General features: G+C 34.3%; 2 protein-coding genes across 3 annotated transcripts; one reads left to right on the forward strand and one right to left on the reverse strand.

The window, feature by feature from the left end:
- Nucleotides 1-81: 81 nt before the first annotated feature.
- LOC108200957 (protein GAMETE EXPRESSED 1) lies at nucleotides 82-3,203 on the reverse strand. The gene is made up of 7 exons (XM_017369236.2): nucleotides 3,108-3,203; nucleotides 2,085-2,599; nucleotides 1,391-1,978; nucleotides 1,169-1,295; nucleotides 901-1,087; nucleotides 661-808; nucleotides 82-570 (listed from the first exon to the last, which is right to left on the reverse strand). Exons 2-7 carry the CDS (start codon nucleotides 2,588-2,590, stop codon nucleotides 315-317), a joined length of 1,812 nt encoding a protein of 603 aa, XP_017224725.1. The 5' UTR covers nucleotides 2,591-2,599; nucleotides 3,108-3,203; the 3' UTR covers nucleotides 82-314.
- Nucleotides 3,204-8,081: 4,878 nt separating this feature from the next.
- Nucleotides 8,082-14,170, forward strand: LOC108202763 (cullin-1). 2 transcript variants are annotated; one of them, XM_017371294.2, is made up of 20 exons: nucleotides 8,082-8,289; nucleotides 8,821-8,985; nucleotides 9,079-9,178; nucleotides 9,557-9,742; nucleotides 9,975-10,022; nucleotides 10,092-10,295; nucleotides 10,376-10,453; nucleotides 10,693-10,782; nucleotides 10,871-10,951; nucleotides 11,095-11,157; nucleotides 11,662-11,697; nucleotides 11,772-11,858; nucleotides 11,952-12,101; nucleotides 12,189-12,244; nucleotides 12,325-12,445; nucleotides 12,529-12,690; nucleotides 12,788-12,931; nucleotides 13,018-13,236; nucleotides 13,328-13,495; nucleotides 13,639-14,170. In XM_017371294.2, exons 2-20 carry the CDS (start codon nucleotides 8,849-8,851, stop codon nucleotides 13,738-13,740), a joined length of 2,232 nt encoding a protein of 743 aa, XP_017226783.1. In that variant the 5' UTR covers nucleotides 8,082-8,289; nucleotides 8,821-8,848; the 3' UTR covers nucleotides 13,741-14,170. The 2 variants fall into 2 exon arrangements, with proteins under 2 accessions (XP_017226783.1, XP_017226784.1); XM_017371295.2 differs by having other exon boundaries at nucleotides 8,083-8,289; nucleotides 8,812-8,985.
- Nucleotides 14,171-25,028: the final 10,858 nt, after the last annotated feature.

Raw genomic sequence — 25,028 nt, forward strand, 5'->3', positions numbered from 1 at the left:
CTCATGGAGTGGCTTTTTACTTAGTTTTTTCTGTTTCTCGTGCAGAAACAGAAAAAACTAAGTCGAAAACTGCAAGAATAATTTGGATAATAAACTAATAATATGTTTTATATTTCATCATCAAAACTGCAAGATACACAATTATATTAGCTATTGAAATCTATATTTCTATTCATCAGAGTGTTAAGGTCATTCCCAGATTATATCAAACATCTAGAGGTTAACCAAGCATCTTGAAGTTGTTACATTGCATCTTAACTGCTAACCTCCTCGTATTACATATAATTTTAGTTCAGGGAAGTGAAGACTACAGATTAAGAACGACGTCTGCTGCGTAGATTATATCTTCTAGTAGTTGTAGAGGATACTATAGAATTCTCTCCGACTTCCTCTGGGATCATAAAGTCAGGATCTTCCAATTTGTCTACATCTTCTGGCAAGTCGGAATCAATGAACGCAGACCAGTCGTCGTCACTGTCCATGTCCTGTGAAAATTCTTTATGCTTTTGCATGACATTAAACTTCTCCACTAGTGTTAAAAGCATCTGATGGTTCAGTGTTTCATAGTCCCTGCATAGTTAGTAATATATCAGATACTTATTGTTATAAACACAAGTTCTTTCAATCTAAGATGAAGTTTTAATACAATTCAAGTCTCACCTGTATGTATAAATTGCATAGAGAAGCTGAGCTGAAGCACAAAGCACGAACCCCAGCCTAACAAAATATGTAATCGATGCATGATAATCGGTGCCACTTTCCCAGTACTTCAGTACAAGAAATTCAATCAAGAATGTAACACATAAACCTGCACAAATTATATATAAATGACTGTTGCTAGAGTAAATATGCAGATAGGGAGTAGGTTCAACATTTTATCAAAATGGCGAAGATTCATACCCATATAAAGCTGAGGTCTCATGGTGTATGTTTGCTTAGTACTGGTGAACATGTAGATAACAAAAGTTGCTATCGAGTACATAATGAAAGCTTTGATTAGTCGAGATTCCAGCAGAATAGCATTATGTAGAGCAAAGAGCTTGTCTATTGCAAGAAACATAGTTGCTTGCTTTAATTCAAAGGCTTCCTGTAGAGCAAAAAAGAGATTATTACATAACATCTAGATTAATATGCATCAAGAGAATAATATATCTAATAAGAAACTTACCTGAGCTTCCAAAATTGTCCTTGAATTCTCAACCAAATGATCATGAGCTAATTCTAGTTGTTTTTGTCGATTTAAAAGCTCTTCTTGCTGCCTGTGACCAAATTCAGCTAGTTGCTGCATAATAACCCTGCAGAATAAATTATAAGAATGGCTTGATTAGCACTGAGTCACTGACATTCTAAAGAATTGTAAACAATAAAAATTTTCGTATGAGTAACTTACTTGCTCTCTTGAAGTGCCTGAGACATGAAATCATTCAGTCTGCGAAGACCTTCAACAGCTGCTGATTGTCCAGCCAAAAGTTCATTTTGCCTATCGAGAGTAACTTCTGTTACATTCCCGATGTCTTCAGCTGTGCTTTGCAAAACATTCATTTTTGATGCCATTGAATCCCCGACCTTAATGATGTGACTTTGTATTTCTACCGTTTTATTTCCCAAGTGACTAATGTCTTGGCCTAGTTTGTTGTGAGAATCATTTAGCATTATCATTCCCTCTTCCAACGTTTCAAGCATCTTTCCTTGTCCTTCACGAAGTTCTCCTTGTGAAGTTGCTATCCCTGCAGATAGCTCATAAACTGCTTCAGAAGTAGTTAACACAAGATTGACATGATCTCCAACGTTTTTCAAGGTTTGAGCCACTTGGTTGGTACGAAGATCAACCAACGATAAAGATTCTTTCATTTGATTTGATCTCTCAATAAGTTCATCTGCTCGCTCTCCTATATTCTCTATTGTGGTTTCTGTATTTTCTGCGCTCTTCTTTAATTCATTTACCAACCTCTCCATCTGACGTTTGAATGCATCAGCCCTTGCATAAGAAACACACAATTCAATCAATTTCTTTTAAAAATGTTAACGAATGCAATATACTAGTAAAATTTATATGATTAATGACTAAAGAGGCAGATGCTTACTGTAATTGGTGACATATAGAGTTGGTTTCCAGAAAAAACTCGAGATAAACTTTATGAGCATTCTCATCCAATTTTTTACGACAGCTCATCATGGAGGATTTCACATCACAGTAAGGAAAATCAGGCCTTCCAGAATCCCTCTGAAAGCAGTCACTGAGATGCCACGCAAACCTGGACCTCATCTCTTCACCAGCAAGAATCTCCGAACACCCTGCAAACAGATTTCTATAAGCATTTTGCCAGCAAGAATTCGAGGAAACCACCATTCTTCTCGCATTCTCCACCAACTTGATCCCCTTCTGATTATTCAGAGGCTCCATTGAGAATTCTGCTACCATATCCTTCGGAATGGACTGATCACTTTCTCGGTACTGATTATTCGCATCAGCCTCTTTAGAGGAGAACCACCAACCATCCACTGGCTCATAGTTGTGCAAAAGCAAAATCAAAACCAGCATGAATTCAAAATAAAGCCGCCGCATTTCAGTTCTTTTCCTAGTAATCATTATTTTAGCCTGTGAATCAACCAAAAGCAATCAGCAGAACTGGTAAATACAAAATGCAATTCAAAAGCTGGACATTAAGTTTAGTTCTTGATCTAAAAATATGTAACTGATTTTCAAACAAGCTTATCATAGTAAATAATCTTTAATTATTATGCCAGCAAATGTAAAAGGAAGGCGATATTTGTAACAATGGGAACAACATAAGTATCATAAAGACAGATAAACAGAGGTCTCGAATCTTTTTAACAGTTTTACCACTTTAGACTTAAAAGAAGACCAGAGTTGGGGAAAAAGTTTCACATTCACGTAATGATTTATTTTATTAAATATTTTATAAGTTGCAGAAACAACATATTATTATTGAGAAGTAATATAAGTCAAATGGACTCGATATCAACACCGTATCAGCATAATCCTAGTTGTATTTGAAAAGTGACATGAAACCGTGACATGATAAAACCGTAACCGAAATCGAAGTATAATCTCAGGTAAAAAATAGGAGGAAGCAGGTTTGTACCTTGTTTGCAGAGAAGCAAGGAGGTTTGAGAAGAGGGGGAGAGTGATTATAAAATGTTAAGATGTGTGAATATATATAGGGGAATAAGGTGGAAGAAAAAACAAGGCCGAAACTTAGGCGCCAAGTTGTGTTGAAAGTAACTGGGAAAGTTTATTGGCTGATCGATAGTGATGGGGTATATGGACAGTTTTCTAACACACGCTACAAACAAATTCACCTGGACACTTGTATTTATTACCTTCCTTATTTTTATTATTTTAAAACGTCTATAGCACTCGGTCAATATTATTAAATTTTACAAATTTTAATTCGAATTTATCTTCATATTATTAAAATCGAAATGTTAAATACTTTTATAGTTATTGGTATTTAAGCCTCGCTTACGAGTACTCTGTTTTATTTTATTACATGTTTAAGTTGTTATATTATATATTTTTACCAAAACTATTTTTGAACATAAAACATATTTCTCGGATTTATTTATTATGAATTTTTAAACAAATTTAATTATCAGAAATTTATTTAACATGTTCAATCATATAGATTTTAAAAAATGAACACATGATAATTCTTATTCTTGTTACAAAATAAAAAGTGAAAATTCAGGCGGAAGTTCAATACGAAAACAAAATACTCCCTCCCTCCGTCCCCTTTTACATGTCCTCATTTGATTCTTGCTTCAATTTGACTGGTCAAAATGGGACATGTAGGGCACTGAGGGAGTACATAAAAAAACAGTTTGTTTCCTTCATGTACAAGTACAAATAGTAGTGATAAAATATGGCGATGATTTCCATGTGAAAACGCCTAATAATAAAATTCGGGAAAGCAGAGATTAAATAGGAAAAAATATCGGAAATACAGAAGGAGATATAAACACATCATCTTTAACAGAGAAAAAGAGACGTACCGGTGATACAGAAGAGAGGAAGAGAAGAAATTATACACACACTGATGGTGGTTAAGGTTTTTATGTGTGTTATACTGTTATGTTGTATGTTTATAGTTGTGAGTTATGGTTTCCTTAATGTTAGGACACCAAGAGGTACTTGAGTTGAAAACGGTTGACCAAAGGACACGTGTCTTTTGGTTTTGTAACTGCCCATTTGGTGCTTTAATTTTTAACGGGTTTTCTCGTGTTCGGTACAAAATGGAGGCAGGATAAGTGATTGTTGAAGTAATTTGTTAATGATTTCTCAATCCTGGGAAGTCATTGCTCTCTATAAAATCTCTGAATTTTTCTCTTAAACTCATGGTCTTAATCTTAGAGGATCCGCTCATCGAAATAATGAGTCGTCGTTGATATTGACACATCTGGGATCGCCAAATGACACCTACATCTGGGATTGCTGGACAATCGATTGTCAGGAGTTCTGGTGAAGAATTAGCTCGAAAAAGCAGGAGCAGCAATGTTTTCAATAATCGCGAAGAACTTGATACAGGCAATGATCTTTCCTCCTTTTCTGCCTCTTGTTTTGTTTCTTTTCCTTCTTGTTATGGGAACTAGTTTTCATAACCTTTGCCCTTTTTCCGCGATACTTGATACATTTGAAAACATCGGCTAGCTTTTGCGTGATTCCTATATAAATTCCGGTTTATTAGTCCTCTGAAAACAGGTAATGTAGATTGGTCACTATAGGCAGTCTTATAGCCGTTGCCTTCCTCTTGAACATTTTTGTTGCTGTACTATATTAGGCATCTACAGAAGAAAGAAACTAACTGTCTGAACTGAACCTGTTACACAAACTTCCCAAAATACCAGTAATCAGAAGATGATGTACCTATGGTAGTCATTAGAAGCAGGCCTCTGCAAAAAGAAGTAGTTAACACGGGATAATATTGTTTAGATGGAGGAGGAAGTATAATTTTTATATGCTTGTGATAATCAAGTTACTGGGATTTCTCTTTAAGGAGGATTATTGTTGCGCATGACAAGTTGTTGGAAGAGTTACCAATTTGGAATATCTAACCGGTTGAGTCTGATTTATTCTTTATGATGAACTGTAAACTGCTCTCACATTGCAAGGTCTTGACCATTAATCATTTATAAATTGCTTACCATCAGAAAATCTGATCATAGAATTTTGAATCACTTTCTAGTGTGAGAGGTTGTCGAATCCATGGAGTGAGTTACTTGCAGGAGTTTTCTGTTTAAATTCTTGTTCTGATATATACCACATAGTGACATTCTAGACCTTGTTACATTCTGTTTTAGATGATGGAGAACAGTAGACAGAAGAAATTGATTAAAGCCTGGTAAATATGTTCTGCATATCTACATGGAGATGGCAGATGAGTCAGGAATATACCAAGTCAAAGGCCTCGTGGAAACGTCAGAGAAGTTCTACAATATATTTTAAGAGGTCATCAGATTTATTTCAATATGCAAACGATTTATAGAATTGCCTGATCCTCTGTTATTGTACACTCAGGTTGTTGCAGCTCTTACTGTTTTTCTGATTAACATCAATGTTAAAAAAAATTGCTATTAAGCCAGTAAGATACTGAAATTTGAATGTTGAGAACCTTTATCCTCTTGTCCTTGCGACCTTGCCGGTTCCTTTTGTCCAAATAGAAGTTGAACTCCGAGGCTTTGGACTTAGTTCCAAGTTAGTAGTAACAAGCCACTTCAACTGCATCTGCATTGAGTCTAAATAAATAAGCAATTGTGGATACATAGCAATCACCATTATCTGAACTCAACTTAATCATGAACTACTGGCTACCGGGGGCGGATCTAGTAAGAAGCACGGGGACACGTGCCCCCTCTAAAATTATTTTTTACATTTATTCACCATTCTAAATTTTACAAAATTATAAAAGTACCCCCCAAAATTTAAAAATATACAGGTGTTTTCCGAAAATTTGCTTGGTGGCCCTCAAGATTTTGTTTCTTGTTCCGCCCCTGTGGCTACCACTTTCCAGAAGTTTACAAGTTCAATAGAAATCTAGATTCGAAAGAGATCCAGTAATTCAGCTTAAACTGAAAGTTGCTGATACCATTGTGCAGGCAAGTGAACATCTGACATGTCTATGAAGTTCTGGAGTTCAGATCAGAAACAAAATATCAAAAGCAAGCAAAGCCGTTAAGAAAACTTGTATAAACATTGTTCACGTTAAGGACGATTCGGCATGAACAAGCTGAACCATTTAACAAGGCGGTGAGGAGCTTATTGAGCTGCTTGTCGACGAATCATTTAATGAAATTTCTAGTACATTTCACATATGTCCTTTGTTTTTGGTTCGATATTTGGTACCTATATCCTCTTGTTATTTCATTTGTAGCCATATATGTTATTGATTCAGTGGGAGTTACTAAATTGGTTAATTTAAAGAAATTTGTAAGACTATTTGTTGCACTTATATTTTGTTTATATAAAAGTTATTTTAATTTTTTTAATAAGATTATATTTTGCAATTGTATCAATGTATTTATATATCAATTGTTTAAATTATTATATTTTCGATGCAATGTCATATTTGATGGATTTTTGACCATATATCTCAATTTTGTCTTATCATTAATCAATGACAATGTCATTTCAGATGACTTTATATTTTAGTGGGTGTTTGTTTAGTACTTTTAAGTCCAGCTTCTGGATTATAAGTTAGGAGCATTTATTCGTATCGTTGTCAAGAAGCACTTATAAAAAATTAGGAATGCTAACTTTTGTTTTAGGGCTTCTATTTATTTCTCAAACACTTTAATCACTTATAAGTCTTATTTTGCTTCTAATTTCTACTCCACTTATTTATTTTAAGCAAAAAACACTTATTTTGAATTCACCCAAACGACCCCTTATTGTCTAGTTGTAGTCTTTTGTACTTGGTTCCTTATTTGCCGCCTCGTTTATCCTTCTTCCTTTCATCTTTGCTTCCGCGAATTTATGTCATTTAAATTTTATTGGCTAAATTTTTAAAATCAACTTTTGATTAGTCCAATGGACTTTTTTTTTATGTGCAGTTCTACTGCAGAACCCGTACTTAAAACAGATTCACTAAAATTTTGCTGCAGAACCTTATTTTTTACATTGATTTTCAGGATCTATATCTAAATACATTTTTTTCATCGTTCTTTGTGTCCAAAAATAATTTCAAAAATATAATACATAAATAAGACATTTTTTACATGTGCAGTTATGCTGCAGAACCCTAACTTATACTAGAAATAATCTAATGGTTTTATGGCTAATGGTTTGATGAGAGATATGGTTGATTTTGGAAATATAAATTAGAAATTAGAAATATGTGAAGCGAAGTTGAGTTTAAAATATAAATCTATATTGAAAGTTGAAGTGGACAAATATTTTGAACCAACCTCTATTCTAAAGTGGACATGTATTTTGAAACGGGGAGTATAAAAAATTTTGCATAATAAATATGAGTAAAAATATACAATAAATTTAAAAAATATTAAAGGACAATTTGAGGAAGTCCACGATTTTTTTTTCAATTTACGAAGTAGTATGTACTCCCTCCGTTCTAGTTGTTTACGTTCACTGTTTGCTCGCATTTTGAGGCTCCTATCAAGTATAGTTTCATAATATTTTTTTAAAATTAGCTTTTTTAAATAAAAATTTAAACACCTATTGAGAGGAAAAAATGTTTAAAAAATATATTATAAAACTATATTTTAAATGACTTCATTTCCTTTTTGGGACGTCCCAAAAAGAATGAACCCATAATACTCTATTTTTGAACACTACTTTTCACTATTACATTTACACCCGCTATCTCTATGTTTTATACTCTTTTTTTATTAAATAAACACTATTACATACATTATTTTACTCTACTATCTCAAATCTAGTATTAAATATTGATAGGTACTATCTCAAATCTATTATTAAATATTGATAGATATCACCATTTTACCCACTTTTCAACTACATTTACTACATTTTTCTTAATCTCCGCGATGAAAAATGGGAGAGAGGGAGTAACATAAAGAAATGACTAATTAATTACTACATTGATCCGACGAAGGAAATGCCACGAGACTGTGGTAATCTTTGGAGCAGACTTTCCCGAGAGGAAAAAAGGGCGCAAAGAAAGGAGATTAATAAACACAAAATCATAAACAAAACTTAAATTCACCTCATCCTTATAGCTTCTCCTTCACCGTTTCTTAATTTCTAGGGTTTTGAATTTCACATCCATTTTTTCCTACCTAGTCAACCAGGTTGATCTCTCTCTCTCCCCCTCTCTCTCTCCCTCCCTCTGATTGTATTGATTTGGTTCACGTATGGTTAATGGCTAATATCGAGAATTATGATTCCGTCCGATAACTCAGTGTTTAGCTGTGGAATTTAGGTTTTAATTGCTAATTTCCGTTCGATTCAGAGTTTATTTTATTTTCGCGTGTGATCATTTGGTGCTTGAACTCCCTTTTATAGGTCTCATGATTAAAATGTATATTGTCAATTTGTTATGCTGATGTGGCATGGTAAAATTGTCCAGGCTGTGTCTGTTATTGATAAACTGTTTTCCGAGAAATCTGATTCGTTTGATTGTGATTGAATTCTTCGATTTTATTACTTTTGCACCATAGGTTTGGTTTTAAGTGCTGTGGATAATCAGGTGTTATATGTTGCTAGAGTTTTTTTTTATGCTTGTGCGTGAGCATTTGGTGATTGGATTTCGTGATTAGTGTTTCTTAATTGAAATGTATAAGGTTAGATTGTTATGCTGATCAGGGTGTTAGATTGTACAGGTTCTGTTGTTAAGGATTTGAGTTTGTCATGATGATTGAGCGGAAAACTATAGACCTGGAGCAGGGATGGGACTTTATGCAAAAGGGAATCACAAAGCTAAAGAATATTTTAGAAGGCTTTCCGGAGCCGCAATTCAGCTCGGAGGATTATATGATGCTTTATACGTATCCTTTCAAGTTTAGTGGTTATATATTTATGTATTATATTTGTGGTGTAAATTTGACTAATATATTGTGTTTCCTTAATTATGTGTTCAGAACTATCTATAACATGTGTACACAGAAACCTCCACATGATTACTCTCAGCAGCTGTATGAAAAGTATCGTGAAGCTATTGAGGAGTACATTACTTCTACAGTACGTCTGCTTCTCTTTAATAATATTTTCATTTTGAAATATGTTCAAACTCTCCTATTCTATTCTTATGAAGTATATTATTCAGCTTCGAAGTATTTCACATTCTTCTGAAAGGTAAGATTATATAGAGAATTGAACAACAAGATGTCCCTAAGCATTGGGTTGTTTTTTCCACTGCATTTCCAGCTGGCAACTCACAACTGTGTGATAGACCTCGTTCACTTGTTATCAACTACTTATATCATATTCTTCCTAAGAGTTTTTTTTTTCCGAAAGCAAAAAAAGATCTAGCTAACTGCTAATGGGTGTATGAAACTTTGTAACAATTATACTGTGTCATTTGATAGCTGATGAGTGATGACTATATTTCTTATTTAGGTATTGCCTTCATTGAGAGAGAAGCATGATGAATTCATGCTTAGAGAACTTGTGAAGAGATGGTCTAATCATAAGGTCATGGTCAGGTGGCTTTCTCGATTCTTTCACTATCTTGATCGCTATTTTATTGCTCGGAGGTCACTTCCACCACTTCATGAAGTTGGACTCACTTGCTTTCGGGACCTGGTAAATTTTTATATATTAATAATTTAATATTGATATGTTCTTCAACATTTGTGCTTTGTTGCTTTATTGGCTATAAATCTCATTTAGAGATGCACTTTATTTTTACTTGAGCTTCACAATATTGTTATTTTTGACAGGTTTAAGAATTCTCTCTTAAAAAATCTGGTGTTTTAATATAACACGTGTATAAGCATATTGCATTGAATATCATATGACCATGCTGTGTTCTCAGGTTTACCAGGAGATAAATGGGAAAGTAAGGGATGCTGTAATATCATTGGTAAGCCCTAAAATGTAACTTATCTGACTTTGCATTTCTGCCTAGTTACTCACTGATGTTTTAAACCAGATTAATCAAGAGCGCGAGGGAGAGCAAATTGACCGAGCTTTGTTGAAGAATGTTCTAGATATATTTGTTGAAGTTGGAATGAGTCAAATGGATTATTATGAGAATGACTTTGAAGCAGACATGCTCAAAGATACAGCAGCATACTATTCTCGAAAGGCTTCCAACTGGATCTTAGAAGATTCTTGTCCAGATTATATGCTCAAAGTAAATGTTTACATTTCTCAAGTTTAAGTATGGCTCTGAACACAAATGTTTAGTGATTTCTTTTTTTATTCTTAAACAAGGCGGAAGAGTGTTTGAGACGGGAAAAGGACAGGGTCTCTAACTACCTTCATTCTAGTAGTGAACCCAAGTTGCTTGAGGTATGTGCTCCAGATCTGAAATCAATTGTGTGTTTAGTTATTTATATATAGGCAAATATATTGTATCATGCCAGTTATTGTAAAGGACTAGGTTGTTGCAAGTGGCTACCATTGAGTAATTTGTAGGAGAAATTTATCCCTTATACTAGTTGTGAATTGCCTACTCTCTTGTTTGTAGTTTTCTGTTCAGTTTTGGTCATTTGCAATCTTCTGCTCTGTGCATAATGTTTCTTTTGTAGAAAGTTCAACATGAGTTACTATCACACTATGCAACTCAGCTGCTTGAGAAAGAACACTCTGGGTGTCATGCATTGCTTAGGGATGACAAGGTAGACCCAGAAAGTTGTAAATTCTGTTCAGTTTGATGTGTGAATAGTTGTCACCACTGTGTGTTCACACTTATTTTCATTCGTTTAGGTGGCAGATTTATCAAGGATGTATAGGCTCTTCTCTAAAATACCTCGAGGCCTAGATCCCGTGTCTAATATTTTCAAGCAGGTCCGTAAAGTATAACATAACATCATATTCCTATTTAGCAAAAAAAAATAAAATCATATTCCTGTGGAAAAGCTGCGAACAATGTTTCCTGTCTTGCTTCATGCTACCTATATTTTAATTAGTTGAGCTGTGTTATGTTTTAGCATGTTACTGCTGAAGGTACAGCTTTGGTCAAACAAGCAGAAGATGCAGCTAGCAACAAGAAGGTTTGAATAATAATTTATTGTTTTCGATGAATGTTTCCTAAGAGCTGTAGATGAAATTTATTAGTTATGTTCCGTGGAAGTTCGGAGTAGAGATAGATCATGCATAATTTTAACCTGCTAAAACTTAGCACTCACATGTGCATGAAGTGGGTCTGTTTTTTTATCTTGTGTCATATGTTATGACCTCCATTGTTTGTGAAAGTTAGAGCTTCTGGAAGTAATCATAGTTTTTTTGTATTTTAAACTGTCACGTCTCAAGGCTTGGCAATAGCAAGTTTTCAAACAAAATTGCAAATGTTTCATATTTTGCGAGGCAATTATATTTTTTGTCTACAGTCTGGCAAGCATTTTAGGCTGTAGCTACTTAATCCGACTGTCTTAACTGAGCATGATCCATATATTGCATTTCTCAGTTCACTTCATATCATGTAGTTTCTTTATGCTCAATTATCAAGTTGAAGATTTTTCTCCTTATTTCTTGGACTAATATGTATATCTGTACAGGCAGAGAAGAGAGATGTAGTAGGTTTACAAGAACAGGTATTGTTAATGAATGATGACACTTCCTTGTAAATGTGATAAGATTGTTAATGACAAACTAACTTTGTGTGTAGGTTTTTGTGAGGAAAATAATTGAATTGCATGACAAATACCTTACATACGTAAATGACTGTTTTACAAACCACACTCTCTTCCATAAGGTTTGTAAAACTGAATTATTCTGTTTGTTTCATATTCGTTAGCCACCAGTTTGGTCTTTGCTTTGTACTAAATTCATTTCTAACTATGTCTAGGCGCTTAAGGAGGCTTTTGAAATCTTCTGCAATAAGGGTGTCTCTGGAAGCTCTAGTGCAGAATTACTTGCCACATTCTGTGATAATATTCTCAAGAAAGGTGGAAGCGAGAAGTTAAGTGATGAAGCCATTGAGGAAACACTTGAGAAGGTAAGCTTGCAGGATTTATAAGTCATATCTCTATGGAGGATTAAAAAGTTGCCGTAACATCTTATCTGTTGATATTGTAATTGGCAGGTTGTAAGGTTGCTTGCTTATATAAGTGACAAAGACTTATTTGCTGAATTTTATAGGTAAATACTAATTTCCTTTTTTTGTTAGTTTAAATTGTTGCAGAGCCTAATGTATGTTATATTGTCATAAATTTTGATAGGAAAAAGCTTGCACGGCGTCTCTTATTCGACAAGAGTGCCAATGATGAGCATGAGAGAAGTATATTGACTAAGCTGAAGCAACAATGTGGGGGTCAATTTACATCAAAGATGGAAGGAATGGTAATATTCCAAAATTGTTATGGGTATTTCGTTATTTTTGTTGCTACCTTATCTTTATTCTCTCATACTCTTTTCCTCCCCAGGTCACTGACTTGACGTTGGCAAAGGAAAATCAGTCCAACTTCGAGGAGTACCTCAATAATAATTCAAACGTAAATCCTGGAATTGACTTGACAGTTACTGTTCTAACCACTGGGTTTTGGCCAAGTTACAAATCTTTCGATCTCAACCTCCCAGCAGAGATGGTACACCTGGAATCAGAATCCTTCTTATATTAAACAATTTAGGAATTTGTATAATATATTTGTCACCACATCTTTCTCTCTTACCCCTCTGCATCAGGTCAAATGTGTTGAAGTTTTTAGAGAATTCTACCAAACAAAAACAAAGCACAGAAAACTGACATGGATATACTCTTTGGGTACTTGTAACATCATTGGAAAATTTGATCCAAAAACCATGGAGCTTATTGTGACAACATACCAGGTTATGTTTACTAGTATTTTATAAATCTTTCCATGGTCATCAGTGTCATTATTGAAATATAAACCGTATTTTTATTATATGTGCAGGCCTCTGCTCTGCTGCTATTTAACTCTTCTGATAGACTTAGTTATAATGAAATAATGACTCAGTTGAACTTGTCGGATGATGATGTTGTCAGACTACTTCATTCTCTTTCGTGTGCAAAGTACAAGATTCTATCTAAAGAGCCGAACACCAAAACTATATCTCCAACTGATTGCTTTCAGTTCAATTCCAAATTTACTGATAAAATGAGGAGGATTAAGGTTAATTTTCAATATTCAGAATTGACAACATTTTTCTTTCCTTTTAGATGTTAATGTTAGGATTATAATTGCTTGCTTGTTGCAAATGCAGATTCCACTTCCCCCAGTGGATGAGAAGAAAAAGGTAATTGAAGATGTTGATAAAGACAGGCGATATGCTATAGATGCTTCAATTGTCCGTATCATGAAGAGCCGCAAAGTTTTGGGTTATCAGCAGCTAGTAATGGAGTGCGTTGAACAATTGGGTCGCATGTTTAAGGTGTGTGTATGTAAAGTTGGCATAGTTTTAATTTAGTAAATAAAAAAAAAAAGTTGGCATAGTCTTTCCTTCATCCTACTTTATTCTAAAATTCTACACATGTCTGCATATGATAATCAATGATGATTGTCAACTATCTGTAGCCTGATGTCAAAGCAATCAAGAAGAGAATCGAAGATTTAATAACTCGGGATTATCTGGAAAGAGACAAGGACAATGCCAACTTGTTCAGGTATCTGGCATGATTGGGCGAATTAAATTTATAAACGGATTCATAATTCTCACCGGTGTAGCACTCCAAGATACGAATGGAGTTGTGGTTAAGCTGCTGCAAGGCGAACAAAGTAGCCACACAAACTACTGTATATGCTTCCTGTATGAAAGTTTGATGTGCTATATTTGATTACATGGACTTACTGGTTTGAGCTTATTTGTACATTTAGCCTTGACCAGTCCGCATAAAAAACAAAAAAACAGTACATATTTGCCTATCCAAATAGTAAAAAAATTTGCAATGTGTCCAGATATTGGCATATGCATTTCGTATTCTCGTGGGGAGGTTGGAATTTGAAGTTCTATTTGTTGGAGATGCGGTGGAAGTGTAATTTTTTTAATAGATACATACTTATTTGTTGTAATTGTTATTAATGTAAATATGACTTTTGTGTTGGAACTTGTGGTTGATGTTTTCATTCTTGTCACACCTCACTCATTTGTTGGAATTATTATATTTTATTATTATAAATAATAACAATTTTAAATTTATGAAACACCTTTTTGGGGAAATTACTTGTTTAAAATTTATTTATTAAATATTAGCTTAATCTTGAGTGGAAACTATGGTTTATTTATGTAAATATTTATATAAATATTAAATATTATTTTAATGAATCTAAATTTATTAGGTTTTCAAATTAATTAATTAAAGTTATAATTAATTTTTACGAATAAATATAGAATTATTTAGAGTTGTGCTAGATTTCAATATCCAAAAAATTTACAGATCTTCCTGAATTTTAGAGAATTTAGGTAAATTAATTTTGAAAACAAAAAACTTGTTAGCATTCATCGTTTTGCATGACATGCAAAATACATATCTATACTTTATCAAATTTTAAAATATTTCTGATTGTTTTAATTATTAAATATTAGATTAATTACAAACACACACAAACATTGTTATAGAACTAAAAACGGGGGTGAGCGATTCGTGCTTTGGACTGGTCTCGGTGCGAGATGCCTACGTATCTTCTGCGTGGAGAAGAATCAAGTCCAAAACGTAGTTCTAGTTATGAGGGGTAGAGCCCTTTATATAGGCGCTTCGGAGTCAGAAGTGGGACGGAAGTACGATTCCGTGTATCAGACTTCTTATCGAAGTATGCCTCGAAGCAAGAGATAAGATAGAACTCTTATCCTCTTGTTGTTGACGTTTATCCGAACTTCTGAATATTTATCTGCTAGAATCAGATGTATTATAGAATTTGGACTTGTAACTGGACCTCTGACTGGGCCTCTATTAATTAATTACGAAATTAATTAATATTTAAGAGCCTCAGGCCCTATTTAACTGGGCTTTAGTGTTCTTGGGCTTTTAATATCTAATAATAATTAAATATTACTTCTGACCCATATCATTTGCCCCCCAACTTTCGACAAGTTTTGTAAAAACTTTTCAAAAGTTGCTGAGTCCTCATCGGCTTTCTGAGCTCCTGATTCATATATCATGCGAGAAAGCTAACTTCTGCAAATTCCCATCGTCCAAGATCTGAAGTTCCATAAATAACGCAAGGATCTCACCGATCTTGACTACTTTGAAACAATTCGAGAGATGATTCGAATTGACTGTACAGTAAAGATAGCTCTGTTTCGTATCCTTCGGGATCGTATTTCATTTTTGATTGGAGTATCGGAAGACATGAGTCTTTCTTTTGACTTTTCGAGTCGTTTTCATGACACTACGAGTCTTTTTATTGGTACAACAAGTATTCTTCAAAATTACGTTTGTAATGGTACTTTCGAGCACTTTCGTATTTTTTCAGGGCTAAATTCAAATTAATTGGAATTTTTATGATTAAATTCCAATTTTCTTAGAATTTTTCGAGCCTTTAAATAATTTTCAAAATATATTTGAAATTAAAATTTCAATTTTATGATTTTTCTTGTATTTTTCCCTATTTTCGGAATTTTTGGGACATTTCTTTTAAGAATTAAATAATTCTTTAATAGAAATTCATCCCTCTCCCTGAGATGCTCCCTTGGCGTGGGTACCCCCGCCAAGGAAGCACTTTAGCTTGCCACGCCTAGGAGTTATTGTTAGGTCCAAAGTATCGTAGAAGGGGGGGTTGAATACGATACTCACTACAATTTAAAATTCTTTCGAATCTTGCGGATAAATAAATTGCAGTCCTGTAATGGGTTTCGTGTTCCGGATATTTATTGGGTCGGTTTCTGAGGATATGAAAATATTAAACCAACACACAATATTTTTCAAGGTATATCTGTATATTGATAAATACCTCGAAGGTGCTATAAATCCAAACCCGAAGGTTCGGCTACAATGGCCACTACTCTCAATATTACAAACTCTAACCACTACTGATATTTCTATTACAAAGCTAGGCTAGGGTGTGTGTATAGTGGGAGTAGCCGTGCAGAGCACTTGGCCATTTCATCCCGAAGGATGATATATAAATTGTGAGAACCACAATCACATATTTATAGGCTTTCATAAACTAACCATGGTTAACGAGTTCGTCCTGGACGACTTGAGTTCGTCCTGGACGAATTAGATTTATGAAAATAAATCTAACTCCATAAACACAGTAGATGGCGCCACTTTCATATATATATATATATATATATATATAAGTATATGTATATGAAAGTTGCGCTCCATATACATGTATATGTATTTAACAGTTGTTCCACCTGTGAGAGTCAAAGTTGGCGCCCACCAGGTCAAACGTTGCGCTCTACAGTGCTCCATATACATGCCTTAGAAGAAATTGCTGAAGTTGCGCTTTGGACAATTCAGAGTCGCAACCTTTGACTTGGTCAAAGGTTGCGCTCGAGCACCACTGTGTTGCCTGTGACTTAGCCAAATAAAGAATTGGCAAACTTGCGCCACTCTTCACTGAGAGGTCAAAGATTGCGCCTGGGAAGTCAAACATGGCGCCATGGATCATCAGTGTATTGACTTAGAATCAATTCTAAGTAGTGGACACTGTTGGAGGCGCAAACTTTGACTTGGTCAAAGTTTGCGCTCCAACAGGAGTAGCACAGTGTAGCACAGCCACTTAGAATGTGAGACTAGAGTTGCTAAAACTTGGAGTCGCGAACTTTGACTTAGTCAAAGTTTGCGCTCCAAGTAGTAGTGGTACACAGTGTACTGTGGTGCACTTAGAAATATTTCTAAGTCATTTATCTTGAGGTTGACCCGGTCAATGTTTGCGCTTTGACTTCAGGTCAAAGCTTGCGCCTTGCATTCCAGTAGAGAGACTTGCGACTTAGAAAAATTCTAATGTCTTTCCATTTTGCATATGAATTAAATATACATATATATATATATATAATTAATTGTGTTTAATTAATTACTTGAATTATTTAAATTCAAATAATTCACAATTAATATATATATATACATATATATCTAATTAATAAGTTCCTTTGGCAGCAAATTCTGGAGTAGCTCGATTGACTTGATCAATTAATTCGTTGATCGAATCCATTGAATACTTTCGTATGTCCTGACGTCCTGTGCACTGGTCTGGTTCACGAACGACTCGAACTGAAATAATCCCTTGAATTCTTTTGCTTAACAATATACTTGATCAGTCATTCCGGGTTAGTTTATGCTTCAGTTTGTTGATTATAAATAACCAACCAAGATATATAGAAATATCTTGCTTCAGGGGTTGCACTGAAATCTTTCGAGTACTTGGACAACATCTTCATTGCTTCCACAATCTTGAATACTTCAATCTTTATTCTTCACTGAGGCATGAACATATTAATGAACTTCTTCCAGTGAACTTATTCCTTCAAGACTGTAGATGGCTTCTTCAACCTTTGTCTTCGTATCTTCCGATTCCGGTGCAGGCGTAGTGTTATTTACTTGTCCTATTCTATTGTTGAGTTATCATCCCTATGTAACAGATAGGGTTGTCTTTACATTTAGACTTACAATCTCCCCCTATTTGTTTGTTAATCATAACAAGCAAATCCTCTGGAGGATAACTCAACTAACACTAGAAAAAGTAAAGTCCTGGACTAGTAAATAATGCTACAAAGTTTCTGGATCATATAATACATTTCCAGATTTCATGAATAGAAATAACAGATGTGCATATCACCTTCATTTCTATGGTTTTTGCTTACCTGCCAGATAATCCTCATAGTCTGTCTTGAAGAGAATTCAAAACATTCCATTATGCAAAGAATAATCAGCAGCTTCATTGAATTCTCCAGTGGTAATGAATAAGTTCTTGTCTACCACTTACTGAAGAATAAATGTATCACCTTATACTTCTCCTCCCGTTACCTTGATCAGGTTCCCCTTGGTGATAAGTAGTTGTCTTCCTTAGATGAAAGATCAATCCTCCTCCTTAGTTGAAAGATAAATCTCCCCTCAGCAGTACACCACTAAAGAGTAGTTTACTCCCCCTTAGTTGTAGACAGCAGAAGAAAGCTAACTTACTTTTTCTTCCCCCTTTCATAAATTCTCCCCCTAAATATATTCTCCCCCTTAGTTGTGGAATCCTCCAAGGATATGTGGTATCAAATAGGTCAAGGAATGTGTACAATACTTCCTGTACCAAAAGATAATCTCCCCGTAGAGAACTAAACAACGCTAAAGCTGGGGTCGAAGAAAGAGTTCAGAAGAAGGGTTTACTTTGATTGGGTTGGTCCCTATGCTGAAAGAATAGGTTCCAAACGGAAAAGTAATGAGTAAAACTAACATTCCAGTAACAACATCCACTTTGTCTTTAGGTATAAATTTGGTAATTAGTAGGTGTCTCACTAAAATGTTCTGCAGGTGTATCACTCAACACTCAAATTTCTCTCGGTTTTTGGGTAAGGGTGTCACTCACGAGTTCTGTAAGTGTATCCCTCCACACAAATACTGAGCTTCCAAAATGCTGAGTACCTGCAAGAAAATCACCTTAGCCACCCTTAAAGGGGGTCATCGGTGGTGCAATGGGAGTTCGTAATTCCCAGTCCCTGTAGACTCATCAGATAAATCCGAATCATGGTCCACAAGTTGCCAACCACTAAGTGGCTTATCCAATTAAGGATCCAGAGTTGTTTGCTCTGGGAGGTTAGACAAAGGCTTAATTATGGCAAAGGCCTAAGTCCTCCTCAATGTCTGTGAGGACACTTGATTCAAGAGAATCATCAACCATAGGTTCACACCGTGAAATGGAATGAACTATAGTTGCTTCCGTCAATTCTTTCAACAACTTGTGAGCTTTCAATGCCAATTATTATTATATGTACCTCACAAGTGTTTCACTCTTCTCAAAATCCTATGTGTTTGCACTCACTCATGCTCACATATTTCTCATTCTGATATCTCACTAGTTCTTCTCAGAATCTCACCAAGTGTTTAACTCTCAGTGTTTGGCTCACAGTGTTTCTCTCAGCACTCAAAGTATGGTCTTCTGTACCTGCATGAGAAAATCACCATATATAGCCCCTTCAAGAGAGGTTACTGGCGGTGCAATGGGGTTTCATAAATCCCCGATCCTCAACTGACTCATCAATAAATTGACTCATAGTCAGAGAGTTGCCGATCTCCTATAAATAGGAAATCCATTCCGATTGGATCCAGATCTGTTCTTATCTGGGGAGGGAGACGAGAATCCTGAAGATTTGGCAATTGAGATCCTCGTTTCCTCCTTACACCTGTAAAGGCATCAACCATCTTATCTACCGTAAAATGGTAAATGAAGAAGTTGCTTCAGGAACAAAACCTTTAACCTTACTGTGCACTCTCTTGTATTGTGTCCATAAGATTTTTGTTTAGGCTTTTCATCAGAGTGATTACTGATGATGTGCTTGACTTAATACAAGATGCTCTGGCTGACGAGCGAATTTCAATGGACTCATCCTTTTGAGAGAATGATTCCAGAGACTGTTTAATTGCCTTTTCAGCTCTATATTCTTTTGAGAGAATACAGATGAGCAACAGTTACCTCAAGTTCAAAAACACCTTTTCTCCTTGAGAGGTAGAGCTGTGGGTACACTATCCCTCACATCCTTATTTGCTGCAACAAGTACAGTTTCTCCCTCATTGACTTTTTGTTTGAAAAGTTCCTTATTACTCCAGGGGGAAAGTTGGGATGTGTTCTGAATTTGGTTTTATAGTCTGGGATAAAGATTGTTGGTTTTCAACCTTATGACTATCTAGGAAAGCCAAGAGGCTGATTAAGTTCCGAAGAACAGAAGGAGATATAAATGCATTTTAGAAAATCTATGATTTTGAATGAGAACAATTGCATTTAATCTTTTGGGAAAAATGAATCAGTTATGACTGTGAAATGATTTTCATAAAGAATGAAAATCACAACCGATGAAAGAATCAAAGTTTTCCATTAAAAACTTGTTTGAGTACGAGAGTCTGAATCTATGCATAAAAGTTTTAAATGAACTTGTCTTTGAAAAAGACACAGACTCTTGTTTCTCACTACAATTTAAAAAGGAAACAAGAAAATTTATGCGCTACAGTGTATAAAGCACTCATCACAATAATTAGTAAAAAGGCATCATACTAGCACATCGTCAAAACAGATGCTGCAAGTGACAAAGATCACCAAGTACACAAATACAAGATAATCAATGTCTCGTCCTATGACGCTACATGTATAGATGCAAAATATTCTAAGAAATATTTATGAAATAGAGTAGTGAATACCAATTGTTGAAATCAATTGATAAGAAAATTTCTTTGAAGAAACTCACCACTCTAGAACATAAATATGAGACATAATAAAGATTATGTTGTCTCCCTTGTACTCAGAATATTAAACACCTAAAATATATTAGCACTAGTGGTTTTAAGAAATATGCAACAGTATTTCACCAGTGCCAATACATCACAATCAATTCACAAATAAAACATCAATAAAGCATCAAAAAGAGATACCAATTAAATATTTCAAAACGTGAATTAATCATGCTTCTATTAATCTATCAAAGTCAATCATGAAACAAATAAGCATATAATTGTCATGGATCACAATTTAACTAAGATAAAATAATAATTACTTACGCAATATCATATAATTATCAGATCAGCATATAACAACTAAAATCATGACAATCATACAAAGATATTCGTAAGCCCGAGGGAAAGTTGAAGAAAAGTTCACAAGTCCTATACATGTAAGCATTGAGTACAAGTAAACTCACACAACTCCTCGCAGAAAATATTAACAATTAATATTAGTGATCTACATATAAGCATGCAAAATATCACTAACACTAAAAGTATCACACCTATATGCAGTTAGACATGAAATAAAATACCAATTAATAAATCATCAAATATCTAACACAAATAGCTATGCTTCACATATATACACTAATATAAATGGATTCTGCCTAGAGAGAATCTAAGTAACTCCACAAATACTAGTATATCATGACTAAATTCTAACTAGATTCTAACCACATACCAATTACTGATACAAGTCACAAGTCTAGAAACAAATAAGTCATGCTTCAGATTTTATACCTATAAAAGTGAATTCAACCTAGAAAATAATCCTAAGTATGTTCACAAATACAGATATATCACGACCATATTATGACAAAGTTCTCTACTAGATACCAATTGTTGAAAAGGTATAGATCAAGAAAAATAACATAATTAAGTCATGCTTCATGTCATCTCTAATCATTTAAATCATGAACAAATAAGTCACTTAATTGTCATGCACCATAATTTAAATAATTTGAAATAACAAACACTCATGCTAAAACATATAATCACCATCTAAGCATGCAAAACAATAAACATGGCAATCACATAGAATAGCAAAAAGCACGAGGTACTGGATTTTAAATAAATTCACAAGTCCTATGTATAGACAATTTAATACTCATGAATTCATTCAAGAAATACGATAGACATGCTCATGAAAGAAGTAATACCTTATAGAAAGTATAGTATGTGATCCACTTGCAGTTAAGTAAAGTGATAAGTTGAATACCTCTGAGACTTGACATTTCAGTTGATGTTACTTTCTTGTACTGATGAAGTCCAGTGGTTGTTGGCATAAGTCTTGGCAGGTCTAGAATTTTCCAAAATGCGCATATTCAAAAGATCCTTGACTTCCTTTTATTGCCATCATTCTTTAGGCTAACTAGTAGACCATAAAAAATTGCAACTTTCCAACAAACTCATCATATCACTAATCTGCATTCACTTAGCAATTATGTTAGGTCCAAAGTATCGTAGAAGGGGGGGGTTGAATACGATACTCACTACAATTTAAAATTCTTTCGAATCTTGCGGATAAACAAATTGCAGTCCTGTAATGGGTTTCGTGTTCCGGATATTTATTGGGTCGGTTTCTAAGGATATGAAAATATTAAACCAACACACAATATTTTCCAAGGTATATCTGTATATTGATAAATACCTCGAAGGTGCTATAAATCCAAACCCGAAGGTTGGCTACAATGGCCACTACTCTCAATATTACAAACTCTAACCGCTACGGATATTTCTATTACAAAGCTAGACTAGAGTGTATATATAGTGGGAGTAGCCGTGCAGAGCACTTGGCCATTTCATCCCGAAGGATGTGTGTAAATTGTGAGAACACAATTCACATATTTATAGGCTTTCATAAACTAACCATGGTTAACGAGTTCGTCCTGGACGACTTGAGTTCGTCCTGGATGGATTCAGATATCCAAAATAAATCTAACTCCTCAGCAACTTGAAGTGGCGCCATATACATATACATATATATGTATAGCAAAGTTGCGCCCAGATTCATATATATATATGCAAGTCACAACTGTGCTTCACTGGAGGTCAAAGTTGGCGCTTTGAGCTTCGGTCAAAGTTTGCGCTTCCCAGGTTTTCACAGTGTCTTTGATTTACTTAGAATAAATTCTAAGTTAACTTGAACTTGCGCCACTAACACTGAGTGGTCAAACCTTGCGCCAACTCAGTCAAAGGTTGCGCTAGTGAAGCTTGCGCCATAGAGAGTTCCACAGTGATGCCTTAGAATATTTTCACATCTTTGAACTTGCGCCAGTTGACGAAGTCAATTGTCGCGCCAGAGATAGTCAAAGTTGGCGCTCCAGTGTATCCATATTCATGACTTAGAAAGTTTTAGAGAAACTACAACTTGCGCCTTGATCACCACTGTTATCTCTCTTCTGGTGACTCAAACTTGCGCTTTCCACATGCAGTAGTGTATAGACCATGAAACAGGCGCAACTAGATAAATCTCTATTTTAACCTTGCGCTTGAAAGTTTATCAGTGTAATACAGTAAGCATAGGTTTGCCTTAGAGAATTTCATCGGTGGCGCTATATTTCCATCCCCACACTGAGCCCTTAGATTATTCATGACTCAACACCTTGCACTCTCCACGTACACAGCTGTATGTATAATCTGCATGGAATCTGCCTTAGTCGATTCTTCACAGTCGATACATATACATGCAAAGCCATGCAAACCCTAGAGTGCCCTAGACACCTGACATCATCACATGCATGCATAATATATATAATATAATATATTATGTTGTTATTATATTAATAAATAAAAGTATATATAAATATATACACACATATATATATTATTTATATGAACATATAATAATATATGTACATATATTTAAATATATTCTCATATATTTAAATATATATAATATATAATTATATGTAAATACAAATGTAAATATATATATAAATATATATAGAGATATATATAGTTATTTATAAATATAAATATAAACATAAATATATATAAAGAAAAGTATATATAAATATATATATATATATAATATTTATATAAACATATAGTAACATATATACACATATATTTAAATATATTCTCATATATTTAAATATATATAATATACATATAACTATGTGTAAATATAAATATAAATATATATAAAGATATATATAACTCTCTCTAAATATAGATATATTTATGCACATAATATAATATATATATACACTTAAATATATAAATGTTTATGTAAAATATAAATACATATATTATATACATATATATTTATTTAAATATATATACATATAAATATACATATACATATGTTTAAAAACATATATACATATATACTATATATATTATATTTAATTAAATATACATATATACATATATAATTATATTTGTACATATACAAATATATAAGTGCACACATATAAAAGATAGGTCACTTTGGCATAGCTTGCAGAGGCTAGGCATTTGGCTTGGCTTGGCTTTGGAACAAATGACTTGTTATGACTTGATCAATTCTTCGATTGATAAATACTTTGGAAAACTCCGTACGTGCTGACGCTTAGTGCACTGGTCTGGTTCACAAGCGACTAACACTGAAGTCAAACATTGTACCGTCTTTGTCAGCAAACATTGATCAGTCGGTTCCGGGTTAGTTTATGCTTCAGTTTGTTGATTATAAATAACCAACCAAGATATATAAAAATATCTTGCTTCAGGGGTTGCACTGAAATCTTTAGAGTACTTGGACAACATCTTCATTGCTTCCACAATCTTGAATACTTCAATCTTTATTCTTCACAGAGGCATGAACATATTAATGAACTTCTTTCAGTGAACTTATTCCTTCAAGACTGTAGATGGCTTCTTCAACCTTTGTCTTCGTATCTTCCGATTCCGGTGCAGGCGTAGTGTTATTTACTTGTCCTGTTCTATTGTTGAGTTATCATCCCTATGTAACAGATAGGGTTGTCTTTACATTTAGACTTACAATCTCCCCCTATTTGTTTGTTAATCATAACAAGCAAATCCTCTGGAGGATAACTCAACTAACACTAGAAAAAGTAAAGTCCTGGACTAGTAAATAATGCTACAAAGTTTCTGGATCATATAATACATTTCCAGATTTCATGAATAGAAATAACAAATGTGCATATCACTTTTATTTCTCTGGTTCTTGGTTACCTGCCAGATAATCCTCATAGTCTGTCTTGAAGAGAATTCAAAACATTCCATTATGCAAAGAACAATCAGCAGCTTCATTGAATTCTTCAGTGGTAATGAATAAGTTCATGTCTACCACTTACTGAAGAATAGATGTATCACCTTATACTTCTCCTCCCGTTACCTTGATCAGGTTCCCCTTGGTGATAAGTAGCTATCTCCCCTTAGATGAAAGATCAATCCTCCTCCGTAGTTGAAGAAGAATCTCCCCTTCAGTAGTACACAGCTAAAGAGTAGTTTAATCCCCCTTAGTTGTAGACAATAGAAGAAAGCTAACTTACTTTTTCTTCCCCCTTTCATATATTCTCCCCCTAAATATAT

Source organism: Daucus carota, chromosome 9 (genome assembly GCF_001625215.2).
Source record: "Daucus carota subsp. sativus chromosome 9, DH1 v3.0, whole genome shotgun sequence".
In the NCBI taxonomy this organism is placed as follows: Eukaryota; Viridiplantae; Streptophyta; class Magnoliopsida; order Apiales; family Apiaceae; genus Daucus; species Daucus carota.

What these genes read in the sequence shown, in the direction of transcription:
- LOC108200957 (XM_017369236.2), bottom strand. Translation starts at nt 2,590, where the DNA reads ATGATTACTAGGAAAAGAACTGAAATGCGGCGGCTTTATTTTGAATTC. An exon ending in TCTATATGTCACCAATTACA is followed by an intron (nt 1,979 to 2,084) that starts GTAAGCATCTGC and finishes TTCTTATGCAAG; the next exon opens with GGCTGATGCATTCAAACGTC. An exon ending in CAGGCACTTCAAGAGAGCAA is followed by an intron (nt 1,296 to 1,390) that starts GTAAGTTACTCA and finishes TTTATTCTGCAG; the next exon opens with GGTTATTATGCAGCAACTAG.
- LOC108202763 (XM_017371294.2), top strand. Translation starts at nt 8,849, where the DNA reads ATGATGATTGAGCGGAAAACTATAGACCTGGAGCAGGGATGGGACTTT. An exon ending in TGTCTAATATTTTCAAGCAG is followed by an intron (nt 10,952 to 11,094) that starts GTCCGTAAAGTA and finishes GTTATGTTTTAG; the next exon opens with CATGTTACTGCTGAAGGTAC. An exon ending in TTGAGGAAACACTTGAGAAG is followed by an intron (nt 12,102 to 12,188) that starts GTAAGCTTGCAG and finishes TGTAATTGGCAG; the next exon opens with GTTGTAAGGTTGCTTGCTTA.